Genomic DNA, 15,566 nt, shown 5'->3' with positions numbered 1-15,566 from the left:
AGGCACATAGTACCTTCTACAGGTATAAGACGAAATGGGTATTCCATGAATACTGGCAGGTGTCCATGGTTCACAGAAAATGTTGCTGAGGTAAGTGGAATGTAATATCGGGGCAACCAGAAGAAAAAGGAGGGATGAGGGGCAAAGAGCGATTACTCTGAGGTAAAAATGAGAATGAACAGATGCAGGAAAGGAACATTGGTTGCTGGACAAGAGAGGAAGTCACCTAAAGGGACTCATTATGTTTAAGTTCATTAATTTAATATTTATGGAATGCTTACTGCATGCAAAGCATTGTATTAAGCGCTTGGGAGAGTACGATATAAAATAAACACATTCCCTGCCCATAACGAGCTTACAGTCTAGAAACGAGCTTACAATTTAGAGTGAACTCTTCACCGCTCATTCCGGTTTCTTCCGAGGGTTCTCGTTTAGATCACCTCACAGATGAGCCATGATAAGTGTCTATCAAGGGAAAATTCAAAATCAGTTAGGTCCCAAATATCAAATCCATAGCAAACTTGGGTGCCAGGCTATGAATATATTTTATTCTGATCTCACAGCAGCTGTGAAAGTAAAAAAAATTGGGAGATATCTAAATCCAATCTATCCCATAACCTTTAGCTAAGAATTTCCACTTCTTTTCCTTGGGTCCTTCCTCTTAGAACAGCCCGCACTTTTCTTTCCATCTACTGCCTTTCCTCCCACCAGACAGCTTCTGCCCCACCAGTTCCGATCCCTTCCTAAACCTCGAGATATGCTCGCTCGCCTTGCTCGCCTTTTCCTACCAGCCACTATCCAGAGTTTCAGAATACAAGCACCTTCCTCTCCGGATAACAAAATGGACCCAAATAATCCATTTTAATAACGAATAGGTGTGCTTTAACACTCTTCTATTTGAAAGTGAAACCAATCTCTATATGTACCCGCTGTGTTTTCAGATTCTGGATCTGTCTTCAGAACTTGGCAGCACTAGTGAGAGAGAGGAGAGATAAGACCTGTCTTTCAGTCCTACTGTTTTTGGTGGGCTTGACACAAAGTAACAAGTCTATACTTGGCTCTACTCTCAAGTTGCAAATTTTGAAGAATTTTAAGCAGGGGAATGTTTAGATCAAAGTGGGCCTGGACCGAGAGGTGGGGCATAAAGGAAGGAGAGCTGGAAACTTTTTCAGTTTACTAAGAGGCCCCCAAATAGAATGAATCAAGGAAATTAAGTGAAGTACACCTCTCAATCACTTCACATGCTCCTGCTTTGATTTGTTTGATAAATAACCAGATCGTAATTTGGTTTCTAGCAGGGGCAAAATTCACCTGAACAGCAAAACAAATCACAGCAAATTACAGAAATTTTTATCTTCCAAACACGAAACCAAAACCTAAGGGAACAGGAAGTGTTCTTCGAAAGGATTAGACCAACAAGAAGGCATATTTGGAAGAAAAGGATTTACAGAGGGCTCCGAAGAAAAATTTCTTCCAATTTGCCTCAACATGAGGTAAGGAGTGGACCTGTGTTCAGCAGTAGTAGTAATAGTGCTTACTGACTGAAAGCAAGTAATGTATAATCGCATTTTGTTAATAAATTATTGGGTTTTGTCTAAGTTTCATATTATAAAAAAAGTAGCACTTCCTGCCCAAAGGAGCAAACTGCATTCCATTTGGAAACAATCTGCAATTTACTTGTTATAGCGGTAATTTACTTATTTCTATTAACATCTGTCTCCCCCTCTAGACTGTAAGCTGGTTGTGGGCAGCAAATATATCTGCTTATTGTTATTTGGTACTCTCCTATGTGCATACATAAGCGCTCAATATATACGATCGAATGAATGAACGAATGTGTGTACTCAGAAGCAGAGGAGTGGAAAGAAAATCCGGAGAATGAGAAATGGAGAGGAACTGCACAAGAGTAAACTCGTTGTGGGCAGGGAATGTGTCTGTTATACTGTACTCTCCCAAGCACTTAGTACAGTGCTTTGCATACAGTAAGCGCCCAATGAATACCACCGACTGATCGATTGAAGAGAGCAGGTCTTACTGTGTGGCTCAATGGTGGACATGGCGTCCTTTTCTGATATCACCATTTGGCAGAAATGGTCTCCGATGTTAGCAAGGATGTACTTTGCCGTGTCCAAATCAGTCCCCACCACGTTTTTGGCCACGGGCAACCACAAGCTAATGGCCTCCAGGTCATATTTGTTCGGAGTCAAAAAGCCATCTACGCGGAGTAATCCGTGTTTGTTGAACTGCAGCCTAAGGAGAAAAAACAAAAATATACAATGCTTCCGGTTGTGGTCATCACTCCTAGCCCCACCTCCCAAATATTCTCTAGCCATTTTAGAAGGAGAAACACCGATATCTGCTTCCCCAAACTGGAGCCAAATTTTCCCTCTTCCCTCTGCTCCCTCTCTCCTCCCCCTCTGCCTTCTGTTCCCTCCCCCTTCCCCTCCCATCAGCCAAGCCCCCTTTCCCTCTGCTCCTCCCCTTCTCCCTTCCCCTCCCCTCAGCACTGTGCTGATTTGTATATATTTTTGTTACCCTATTTATTTTGTTAATGAGGTGTTCATCCCCTTGATTCTATTTATCGTGATTATGTTGTCTTGTTTTTGTCTGTCTCCCCCGATTAGACCGTGAGCCCGTCTTTGGGCAGGAATTGTCTCTATCTGTTGCCGAACTGTACATTCCAAGCGCTTAGTACAGTGCTCTGCACATAGTAAGTGCTCAATAAATACTATTGAATGAATGAATGAAATTGTATTTTACAGGAATAAAGTGATCAAATCAAGCTGCCTTCACAAATGATCAACACACCTCCTAAAGCCAAGAAAGACCAGGCTCAATCAAACTACAAATAGTCCCGTCAAGGAACAAAGGAAATCTCCATATTGTAATAAGGATGTTCTCTAAAGAGTATTCTGCCTTCCAATAAGCAACACAAAACTGGTGCCTCAGGAGAAAATGCCCCACACTAAGCTAAGGCAGAGGCTGGGTATTCAAAATCAAAGTAGCATTTCCCCTTAGATAAGATCTACTACAGCAAAATACAAACATAAACAACCCTATTTCGTACTCCAGCCCCAGATCTGGCTAAACCTTGATAAAATCCCCAGATACTGGAATTGACACATGCACTAATATCAGATCCTGGTACAAAAGCGGTGTGGCCTAGAGGGAAGAGCATGGATGTGGGAGTCAGAGGACCTGGGTTCTAATCCCAGTTCTGTCAGTTGCCTGCAGCGTGGCCATGGCAATGTCACAAGTTCTCTGGGCCTCGGCTTCTTCACCTGCAAAATGGGTATCAAATCCCTGTTCTCCCTCCCCATTAGACGGTGAGCCCCCTTGTGAGACCGGGACTGTGCTGCCCGACCTGATTATCTTGCATCTCCCCCACCCCCAGGGCTCAGAGTGCTTGGCACACAGTAAGAACTTACCAAATACAATTAAGATAATGAATCTATTGCCTAGATCTGAGTCTCCTGCAAAATGGTAAGTATGCTCAGCCCAAAACTGATTAACTGCTTGCTCTAAATGGAAGTGCGGCTATACAAGCCAGCCACCTTCCGCAGCAGTCGATGGTATTTAATGAGCGCTTACTGCGTGCAGAGCACTGTGCTAAGTGCTTGGGAGAGTCCACTAGAACAATATAGCATACACACTCCTTGCCCACAACAAGCTTTCAATCTAGAGGGTCTAGAGCAGAAGTGGTCTTGTGCTTTGAAGACAAAAAGTCCTGAAAGAACTCTTTAGATGTTCAAGTACACCATTCTAGTCCATTATAGAAATAATGAAGATATGAACCAACTATTCAATCAAATTAAAAGTAAAAAACCAATCCTCAGAGAGCTCGTCCATCTTAAAATTACCAAATTCTCTCTATTATCTATTACCAAATTATCTCTAATCCAAGAATTCCTGATAAAAACACGGCAGGCCAGGCATATTAATCCTCCATCAAAATCTGCAGACCAAAAAGCTATTTTACAAAAAACTAAGAGAAACAGAACACACAACCCTATTCCCAGGCAGCGCCTGAATCTGAGAATTGTCACACAGTAATTAGCATAGTAACTACAGGCTATTTTGGCAGGCTTATTAGCATAGTCTTTAATTATTTGGTCTGATAGGTTAAATGAGTACTAGATGGGGTGCTAAGCCTAGCTCCTCTTTATGGTAAAGAGGAGAACAAGTTAAGCCTGAAAAGCGTTGTCAAATTTGGAAAAAAGAGTCATGCTTAAAATCAGATTTGTGCATCATGAGGCAATCGAGAAAAATTTAAACAGGTCACAAGTAGAGTTGCCTTTTTCTTCCTATAGGGTCAATTTTTTTTTCTTAAATGAAGCCAAAAATTCCCCACAGTTCCTGGAAAATAAATCCTGATTTGATACCCCATCCACCTGAGTGAAGAGCCCAAAGTTATCTCTAATAACAGCAATAGCTGTGGTATTTGATAGTTGCTTACTACGGGTCAAGCAATGTACCGGAGACTGGGGCAGATACAAGATCATCAGATCCTACATGGGGCTCACAGGCTAAGTTGGAGGAAGAACAGGTATTGAATCCCCCATTTTGCAGATGAGGGAAGTAAAGTGACTTGCCCAAGGTCACACAGCAGACACAGCTCATGACGGAGCCAAGATTAGAAGCCAAGTAGGTCCTCTGACTCCCAGGCCCGCACTCCTTCCACTAGATGATGCTGCTGAAGGATCCCGAACACTGTTCTTCTCTAACTGCCTGCCCCACTTCACTCACCTTCTGAAATGAAAGAAACGGCAGAAGACGGGAGAATCCTTCTGCTCCTTGTCCTTGCGGTAGCTGTCCAAGCGACACTCGCGACATTTTGGCAGGTGGGCGGTGATGGTTGCGCATGAACCATCCTGAACAAAGGCCTCTCCGCTCTGCTGCAGTTTCTTGACTTTGGCCGGGTCTGTTAAAACAGACTTCCGGGTAATAACTGGGGAAACAGAAAGAGAGTTATCAGCTTCACTCTCCGGGAAGATGTCCCTGCCCCTTGCCACGACCCTGGAAAAGATCACTGCGTCCCACACAGTTCAAGGGAGTGCAAAAAAAAAATCCCCGAAATTGAAGATCACCTGAGAGGTCACTTTTCTTTTTAAAAAAAGGTATTTGTTACACACTTACTATGAGTCAGGCACTGTACTAAGCACTGGGGTAGATACAAGTTAATCAAGAAGGACAAAGTCCATGTCCCACATGGGGCTCACAGACCTAATCCTCATTTTCCAGATGAGCTAACTGAAGTACAGGAGTGAAGTGACTTGCTTAAGGTCATATCGCAGATCCTGGATTAGCACCCAAGTCCGTCTGACTTCCAAACCTATGCTCTTTCCCCTAGGCCACGCTGCTTCTTGACTCTTTACATGGGTGTTTCAAAACTGTTTAAATGTAATCCCTCGAAATCCTGATTTAATTATCTTCTTTCGCCTGAAGTGCACTAGATCTTCGCCTAAAGTGCACTAGACCCAAGTGAATACAGAGCTCTGCACCTAGTAAGCGCCCAACAAATAACCCTGATTGAGCTAACACTTGTGTGTGACTCAATGCCGTCCCTCCCGGAGTGCTAAATTCCACGATCAGGAGTCATTCCCACTTGATTTAAAATGAATTGAAACCATCTGAAATCTACTGGGATCTGAAACTGCAAATCACGAGGCAAAAATCTACAACTTCACTTAATATTCCTACGAGGTTTATTATATGTACAAATTATAAGAAATGTTGCAGGAATATTTTCAACCTAAATAATTAATACGAATGTGGGCCAACAAACAGTAACACAATACAAGACGACTGAAGTCAAACCGAGACTGTCAGACCAATAGAACTCAGATAATAGTTTATAAGGGTGCCATTTGTTCAGCATTTATTATGTGCCAAGCACTCTTCCAACTGCTGGGCTTATCAATTTGGACCCAATCCCTGTCTCACTTGGGGCTAACAGTGGAGGTAGGACAGAGTTGGATTTAATCTTCATTTTTACAGATGATGAAACTGAGGCAAAGAGATATTTAGTGACTTGCCCAAGGTCACGCAGCAGAAAAACGGCAGAGCCGGGAGTAAAACCCAGGTCTTCTGACACCCTGTCCCACGCTCTTTCCACAGGGCCATGCTGCTTCTCTAACTCTCAATGACAAGCTCGGCTGTAAAAATACAGTCAGTCCTATTTACTGAGAGTTTACTGTATGGAGTGCTCTGTTCTAAGTGCTCGGGAGAGTACGATGTAACAGACAACATTCCCTGCCCACAAACAGTTTACAGTATGGAGGAATACAGTCTAGAAAAATACGGTCACTAGACCCGGTGAAATTGCATTTTCCAAAGTACTAAGTGTGACAGGAATTATCTTTAAAGCATAACCATTTCAAATTTTATTCATTTTACCCTCACCTGATGAAACAACAGTGTCTAGATTTCTCAGTCACTGACTTTCAAAGCTCTCCGAAACTCAGTAATTCACATTCTTTCCTTCAAATCTCTTTAGTTCTCTCTATCTGCCTTGTATCTAAACACAGTTCCATCTCCTACGAAATTTTTCACAAGCTAGATTTAGGTTGAATTCTAATAATTTTCCTTTCTTCTCTTTGGCCGTGGCCCAGGGAAGCAATGGACTGGGGAATTACAGGAAGAAACTACAATGGTGCAAAGCTATTATTTTGAATTTTTATATTTTTTTTTAAAAAGATGTCTCTTAAAAATAGCACAGAGTAGGGAAGAAAGCAATGGTATTTACTGAGTGCTTACTTTGTGCAGAGCACCGTACTAAGTGCTTGGGGGAGGACGTTACAGGAGGTAGAAACAACCCTCCAGCAGTCTCCTCACTGCCATCGCAGGATCCAAAACCAAATGCTTACCATTATTCGGGAGTTTATTACCGCACCCGGCAATGGGGCTTTCGTTTTCATTTTTGCAACCGGAGGTTTCCTTTGAATTTCCCCAGGGCAGGGGGCATACCACAGGAGAGCCGTCCATCTTCTTTCCTTCAAAACCGTTCTGGCAGTTGCTATTAAGGTGGGCTTTGACTCCGGGACCAACGGAAGCGGAAGCCCGGATATCGGAAGTGGAGGGCTTGCAGTCGAGGGGCTTCTGCCTCTCGGCGGGGTCGGCCGGTCCCGACGGGGCCCTGGGAGGCGGGCGGTGGTCTGGGAGCTGTCTTCCCTCCTTGGGGAAGGCAGACAGTGGTTTGAGACTGGATCCGAGCGTGCTCCTGGGGCTGCTTCCTTCGTCGTGGGGTTTGTTGATCAAAGGCAGTCGACTCAAGGTTTTCAGCTGGGCGGGGCTCTCTTTGGACTCACTGGGCTTTTGAAACTCCATCCCCATTTTCGCTGCCTTGGCCAGGATTTCCGCTCTGGGGATGATGGCCGGCGCCTTTCTTGGGATTTCGGTTGTGCTTTTCAGACAGGAGGGAGGTCTTTCTGGTAAACTGAAAAGAAGATCTGATCGATCAATGATATGTACTGGGTGCTTACTGTGTGCAGAGCACTGCACCAAGCGCAATAAAACAGAGTTGACATATTGACAGAAAACCCCCAAAACGAACGGGATCTCTTGGAATCGGTTTGAAAGGGACAGCGAAGTCAGTAGCAACAGTTCGGAGCTTTGGCCTAAGGTATAGCAGGGTTTTAAGCAGCACAGCAGAGCCGGGATAGAGCACAGACATGGGAGTGAGAAGGTCATGGGTGCTAATCTCGGCTCCGCCACGTGTGTGTTGGGTGACCTCGGGAAAGTCACTTTACTTCTCTGAGCCTCAGTTACCTCAACTATAAAATGGGGATTGAGACTGCGAGCCCCATGTGGGACAGAGATGATGTCCAACCCAATTTGCTTGTAATAATAATAATAATGTTGGTATTTGTTAAGCGTTTACTATGTGCCGAGCACTGTTCTAAGCGCTGGGGTAGACAAAGGGGAATCAGGTTGTCCCACGTGGGGCTCACAGTCTTAATCCCCATTTTACAGATGAGGGAACTGAGGCACAGAGAAGTTAAGTGACTTGCCCACAGTCACACAGCTGACAAGTGGCAGAGCTGGGATTTGAACTCATGAGCCCTGACTCCAAAGCCCGTGCTCTTTCCACTGAGCCACGCTGCTTCTCTTTATATGAGAAGCATATATCTCTTCTCTTTGTATCCATCCTAGCGCTTAGTAGAGTGCCTGGCACATAGTAAGCGCTTAACAAATACTGTAATTATTATTAATAGCAGAGGTCAGTCCCAGTAATCCAGAAAGGATTGGGGGTCCTGTCTGGATTAATGGAAATTTTTCATTCATTCAGTCATGTTTATTGAGTGCTTACTGTGGGCAGAGCACTGTGTTAAGCACTTGGGAGAGTACAGTACAATAAAACAGACACATTTCCTGTCCGTAACAAGCTTACCGGCTCTGGGGGGAGACAGACATTAAATGAAATAAATACATGACAGATTTGTATGTAAGTGCTGCGGGGCTGGGAGGAGGTAAGAACAAAGGGAGCAAGTCAGGGAGACAGGGAAAAGGGGGGGGGCTTAATCAGGGAAGGCCTTTTGGAGGAGATGTGCTTTGAGTAGAACTCCAATAAAACCCAATTCTGGAGCAGCTTTTCTGGCGGTCTGGGAGCTATAAAACTCCTTGGACTTGGACTAATTCTCTGACATTCGGAGCCTGGAGTTTGATAGAACTCGTGCCCACCCTGGGCACAGGGAACCTCATCAGTGCACATCTGAGGCAAAGCTGGCTACCAGGGCTTAGTACAGTGCCTGGCACATAGGAAGTGCTTAACAAATACCATTATCGTTATATTATTATTCTCGCAAGCCAGAGAAAGACCTGACACAGTGGGGTGTGAAAAATGGGCCCAGACTCCAACCTGGTTTTCCTTGTTAAGATCACCTGACTGGTCGTCTATCCAGATGCAGTGAACACTTGGCCCAAACAGGAGATCTTAACCAGAGTAAAGGCCAGAGAAATAGTGGCAAATAGTGGTTGAGCAAGGGGATTTCCAGGGGTAAGGAATTCCAGAAAAATGGGATTTACACTTTGACCGAATGTCCTAAAAACACTTTCCAAATTCTTACTGCATGTCCCTGGGATGATTTTACATTTCACAACTAAGGGAACCGAGCCTAAGAGGTCAAGCGTCTTGCCTGATAACAAAAGTCAGCCAACTGCAGAATGAGGCGTAGAAGTGAGAATAAAACCGGGACACGAAATCCCTCATCCATGACCTTAATTTGATGGTAGGGATTATCCTCAGACTTGTCCTGTCCCTCTTCTAAGGATAATAATGGCATTTGCTAAGCGCTTGCCACGTGCCTAGCACTGTGCCAAGCGCTGGGGTTGGATTGGGTTGGACCCAATCCCTGTCCCACAGAGGGCTCCCAGTCTTAATCCCCATTTTACAAGGGAGGTAACTGAGGCCCCAAGAGGTGACGTGAATTGCCCAAGGTCACACAGCAGACTACTGGCGCTATTTATTGCCATTGTTCTTGTCTGTCTGCCCCGATTAGACTGTAGGCCCGTCAAAGGGCAGGGACTGTCTCTGTTGCCGATTTGTACATTCCAAGTGTTTAGTACAGTGCTCTGCACATAATAAGCGCTCAATAAATACTATTGAATGAATGAATGCACCCAGGTCCTTCTGATTCCCAGGCCCGGGGTCTTTCCACTAGGCCACGTTTAAGATCAAGTCTGGAACCGGGAGAATATCCAGCAGAACGTGACAGAGCCCGAATGGGTTCCGTGTCCGTCTCCGAAGTCTCACGGGTCTGGAGCCAATAAAACCCCAATAAAGACTTTTCTGGGCTTTCCCTCCTTGGACCTCCGAAGGCCAAGGATGAGGACAGGAATGGGTGGGTGCGGTAGCTGACCACTACATGGTGTGTACAGAGAAGCAGCGTGGCAAAGTGGAGAGAGCAGGGGCCTGGGAGTCAGAGGTCACGGGTTCTAATCCCGGTGCCACAATTTGTCCGCGGTATGACCTTGAGCAAGTAGCTTCACTCTCTGCACCTGTTATCCAATCTGCAAAATGAGGATTGAGACTGTGGGGCGGGGACTGTGTCCGACCCGATTTTCTTGTATTGACCCCAGCGCTTAGTACGGTGCCTGGTACATAATAAGTGCTTCAATACCACAATTATTATTACAGGGTATTCCTGTGGCCATTTGGAATTACAAGACCTAGTGGCCAGAAGGAACCGCTGATGAAGCTCATTCTGTCTGACTGGACAGCCCAATATTTGTCTTTTCCCCAGAACTAAGGCCTGATCTCTCCTTCTGATCTCAGCTGACCAGACTGAGGATACCACAGTGGCTACCAGATTGCTAAAACTTCAACATTTCTCTCATCCTCTCAGGGATCTAGAAAGTGGCATTCCTCCACTGACCAAGGCAGCATATAATTCTAGGCAGACAACACGGTGCCTAAATATAAGTGAACCGTGCTAATTTTGCTCTCGTTCAAACTCCCCAAACCTTTCGGCAGAAAGAATGGCTGAACTAAACGTCAGTGCAGTTCCGGTTCCATTTTTTCCTGGTAAATCTCAAAGATTCTCCTCTAAAACAAACCCTCGGTCAACCTGCCAAAGCACAAAAACAGTCAACTTATTGCGCATGGAAATCCAAGTCTACTAATACTAATAATAATAATAATAATTTTGGTATTTGTTAAGCGCTTACTATGTGCCGAGCACTGTTCTAAGCACTGGGGTAGACAGAGGGGAATCAGGATGTCCCACGTGGAGCTCACAGTCAATCCCCATTTTCCAGATGAGGTAACTGAGGCACAGAGAAGTGAAGTGACTTGCCCACAGTCACACAGCTGACAAGTGGCAGAGCTGGGATTCGAACTCATGACCTCTGACTCCAAAGCCCGTGCTCTTTCCACTGAGCCACACTGCTTCTCTACTCCTCCTCCTCCTCCTCCTCCTCCTCTAATACTACTAATAATCCAAGTCTACTAATACTCCAAAGAGTATTTTCCAAGACAAAATCTGGAGTTGAAAAAGACAAGTGGCCCTGTTGATTAAAGAAAAGCTATGAGCAATGGTGCACATCTAAGGTACACATCTAAAGTTTCAACTGAAGCATTTGACTCTTACATCCCCTTTGCAGTCAATTACAAAGGCAAGCAGAGAGGAGAAACACAAAATTCTTAAAAGACTATTCTTAATTACTGCTCTTCCAGTAATTTTCTGAATTTTGACTTGGAATTCTTTCCCTCCACTGAAAGCACATTAAGGTCATCATCAACGGCACATATTGAGCATCAACTGTGTGCAGACGACTATACTGAGCTCTTGGGAGAGTATGATACAACAGAGTTGGTAGACACGTTCCCTGCCTGCCACGAGGTTAGGGTCTTTTAGGCAGACAGACACAAATGGCACTCCTCTGGCTCATTCTCCTGGATCTTTGACAATTTTTACTCTTTAGATGCCATCAGCTTTCTGTTTCCTTAGTCTTTCCATATGTACGTTTCCTCTCTTAAAACTTGCTAAGTGCTCAAAGCTCTTTGGCCCTTTTCTCCTTATATACTAACTTTTGAACCTACTCCCACGGTTTGACTTTTGCCAAATAATTAGTACTCTTAATTTCCCATTCCGTATCTTCCTAGATCTCTTGCTACTCCCTTAACCTCAACTAATAAAGACAGCGTTTTCGATCTTTCCCTTAAAGCTTTATTCTCTGTCTAAAATACCCCTATTCAGAAGCCTTCTCCTTCTAAGCCCTCTTTTTCCCGGCTCTCTCTCCCTTCTGCATTGTCTATGACCTTTGGGCATTTGATATCACCCCACTCTCAACCCCACAGCACTTATATACATATCTTTAAATTATATACTATAAATTACTTACTGAATTTCTGTCTCCCCCTGTAGACTGTAAACTTACTGTGGGTAGGGAACGTGCCTGCCAATTCTGTCGTCCTGTATTCTCCCAAGTGCTTAGGAAGTGTCTGTTCACAGTCAGCACTCAAAACAAACCATGGATAATCATCTAACTGTGGTTTCAGTGGAGGGAAAGGATTCCAAATCAAAATTAGCAACATCTTTTTTTGGAGAGCGAGGATGATGATGAACCTCCAACCCTACTGATTGAGCACTTACTGTGTGCAGAGGACTATGCTAAGCCCTGAGGAAAATTCAAGAGTTGGTAGGCATAATCCCTACTCAAAAGGAGCCTCCCATCTAGTGAATAAAACTCTGCTACTGTTTCATCCAGGAGTCTCTCTAAAACCTATTTCTTCCTGTTCATTTTCCCTAAAAAAAAATCCCTCATCCATATCTTGGTTTTTTCTCATCTGAGCCAATGCCACTTCTCTTCACCATTCTCCACGAACCCAATTCACTCCCTTGCCAATAAATCCCGCTAACCACACCCACGCCCAAACATTCAGTATTAATTTTAAATTTTTAAATTTTAAAGCTGGAACCGGCCTGTCTCCATCTATATTTCTTCTCGAATCTCCTGCTCATTCCCTCTACATCAAACAAGCAAATCTTCTCTTGACTCTCTTCCTGCTTCTGTCTTCTCCCCGAAAGATCAAGTAGTGATTTACCCCTTTCGCAACGTAAGCTCATGCAGAAGGAATCCCAGTTTCTTCGCTTCCCGGAAAACCATCTTCCATGCTGTGGGCGCTTATTACGACTCAACGGCTATAACCAACCATCGCTCGCCACTTACCTTTGAGGAGTTTTGGCGCTGAGGTTTGGCGGTGAATTGGCTGTTGGAGGAGTTCCTTTTTGTCTCTGGTCTCTGCAGGTCGGAGCTGCAGCAGCACACCCCAGTAAGGCCTCCTTAAAAACTGCCGGAGGGACAGACTGCACCGGGCCCACGCCGACAGAGGCCTGCAACGGGAGGTCAAAAAAGCACCAGATCATAAGTCGACTTTGAGACGGTATCCCCGGGGAAGAAGACGGTAGATTGGGAAGTTCTGGCAAAACCCCGCCTTGGCTCACTCTTATCAAATCCCTAACTGCAGGACAGATAAAGGGGCAGGAGACCAAATGAAGCTCGATAAAGTTAAGCGATTAAATATCTGGACACTAACATTAATTTTCACATTTGATCTGGGTTGTTCCCTCGTTAAATAGAGTCCTTCTGTATTAGCAATTCTAAAACATTGGAAGGATGCCAAAGTAACATGATTATTCCTTCCTATTAGGGAAAAAAAGCTTGGAAAAGCTCAAGATGGTCCTGCATACTCATGAAATGTGTGGACACTAACATTTCCCTGAAATTTTCACATTTGACTTGGGTTGTTCCCATACTTAATACAGTCCTTCTGTATTAGCAATTCTAAAACATTGGAAGAATATATAAGTATTTCCTATTAGGAAAAAAGAGTTTGGAGAAGCTCAGACATTCTCGCAGACTTGTGGTTCCTCACTGATCTCCCTGCCTCTCAGTTCTCCCCCTCCAGTCCATATTCTACTCTGCTGCATGGATCATTTTGCTTTAAAGAGGAAAAAAAAATAATCACTCAGTTCACATCTTCCCACTCCTCGAGAACCTTCAATGGTGCCCATCCATCTCCACGTCAAACAGAAACCCCTCACTATTGGTTTAAAGCACTCAACTGACTCTCCTCCTACCTTACCTCTCTGAACTACTACAATCCAGCCCATATGCAACACTTCTCTAACACCAGCCTTCTCACTTTACCCTTGTCGCATCTTTCTCGACATTGACCCCTTGCCCACGTCCTCCCTCGAGTTTGGTACTCCTTCCCCCTTCACAGCCAACAGACCACTGCTCCTTATTCTTCAAAGCCCTACTAAAAATCACACCGCTGAGGCCTTTCCTGAATAAGCCCTCATTTCCCCCACTCCCTGGCTCCCTTCTAATAACTTATGCCCTTGGGTCTATTCCCCTTAACCATGATAATATTCACCCTTCCTCCAGCCCCAAAGCACTTATTTATATATCCATCTGTAACTATATTAACGTCTTGCCTTTCCCTCTAGATTGTAAGCTCCTTGAAGGCAGGAATCGTCTATATCCTCTCTTTTGTATTGCACTACCCTAAGTTCTTAGTAAGGTGCTCAGCACATAGTAAGCATTCACAGCATGGCCTAGTGGATAAACATGGGCCTGGGAGTCAGAAGAAAGTGAGTTCTAATGCCGGATCTTCCACTTGTCTGCTGTGTGACCTCGGACACGTCGCTTCACTTCTCTTGTGCCTCAGTTATTACCTCATCTGTAAAATGGAGATTAAAAGTACGAACCCCATGTGGGACAAGGCTTATGTCCAACCTGATTAGTCTGTATCTACCCCAGCGCTCGACACATAGTATGCTCTTAACAAATACCGGTATTATTATTATTAATCAACACCACTGATTTAGAAGTACAATCCCTATTTTACTTTAGAACTGGCTATACAGGTTTCAGATGAAGAATGTCGGAAGACTAACAACATTGGGAAGTCGCAAATTCCCAGTACTAGCTTATCAAATGGAGCTGAGAAACCCTAAGAGCTTCTACTTAACCGACTGCCGCCAACGTTTCATCTTTATCTCTTGAAAATCCGCTTACTAGACTGATTTTAATCTCAAAGAAGTCATTCTTTAGCTTCAGTGAATACATCTTTTCCTTGAGGCTCTCAACTCCTTCTTCAAGTATGGTCTCTTATTGTTCCTGCTGCTTCTCCCACTCACTCTACCATGATGCCTCCTTTTCAAGGAAACTTTCTCCCTCTTCAACTCGTTAATCAAGATTCACTTACATATCGGGAATCCTAACCTAAACAGCTCCTAAATACATCTTCCCAAGATACTCAACAAAGGGGCACTTCTCTGTAATGCTGTATTCTAAGCAGCTGTCAAGACGCTGTGTGTGGTCAAGAGACGTCACCCCGAATGGGTTAAGGCAAATGACTCAGAGATTAAAAACGACTACTGCACCACAGAACTCAGACAGGAGTGAGACTTGGAAAAACCTCCACCGCAACCTTAAGGACCGCGCATAGACAGCAGGTGCCAAAGCGGAGAAGATCATCTGTAAGCGCACCTCTAGCCTGTAAGCTCACTGTGGGAAGGGAACGTGTCTGCCGACTCTGATGTGTTACACTCTCCCAAGCGCTTAGTACAGCGCTCAATAAATATTGCTGAGGACAACGACCCAGGAATATAAAGCTATCAGAACTAAGAGAATCAAGCCACTGATAAAGACCTTGCATTGATGTCATTAAAGAATGTAGATGGTTCCAGCCAGGAGACAATATCAAAGCGATGGCAAGGTCCTTTCAACGTTCTCAACCCCCCTTTCTATTATTTAAGATGAGGCCCTTCGAGACATACAAAGTTATGGCATGGTGGCGACAACCTGCTGAAATACTGATACGAGCTCTTCCTCAATGTACGGAACACGGAGGAGATGCCGTCACTGCCTCCAACTTCACCAAGGAGACAGGCGAGAGATCAGACTATACCAAACGGTGACATTTCGTGGCTCTCCATCACCACCAAGATCCTAGCCAGAGTCCTCCCAGATCGATTACCAACGGACACTGTCGACCGAATGCTCCCGAAATCACCCCGGAGCTTCAGACCTCAAGGTGACCCAGCAGTCAACGGACG

The 15,566-nt window shown here is 44.6% G+C and overlaps 1 protein-coding gene across 2 annotated transcripts in view; it reads right to left on the bottom strand.

Annotated features, from left to right (window-relative positions):
• The window catches only part of KDM3A (lysine demethylase 3A), a 56,752-nt gene that overhangs the window by 20,983 nt on the left and 20,203 nt on the right, over window positions 1-15,566 (bottom strand). For both annotated transcript variants that reach the window (XM_029083335.2, XM_029083336.2), the window contains exons 9-12: window positions 12,670-12,833; window positions 6,867-7,435; window positions 4,747-4,948; window positions 2,036-2,250 (exon numbers count right to left, since the gene is read on the bottom strand). In XM_029083335.2, the coding sequence (XP_028939168.1) occupies window positions 2,036-2,250; window positions 4,747-4,948; window positions 6,867-7,435; window positions 12,670-12,833 (1,150 nt within the window). The remainder of the gene's footprint in view (window positions 1-2,035; window positions 2,251-4,746; window positions 4,949-6,866; window positions 7,436-12,669; window positions 12,834-15,566) is intronic.

This window comes from Ornithorhynchus anatinus, chromosome 18, assembly GCF_004115215.2.
Source record: "Ornithorhynchus anatinus isolate Pmale09 chromosome 18, mOrnAna1.pri.v4, whole genome shotgun sequence".
In the NCBI taxonomy this organism is placed as follows: Eukaryota; Metazoa; Chordata; class Mammalia; order Monotremata; family Ornithorhynchidae; genus Ornithorhynchus; species Ornithorhynchus anatinus.
This window is presented reverse-complemented; position numbering and strand designations above follow the sequence as displayed.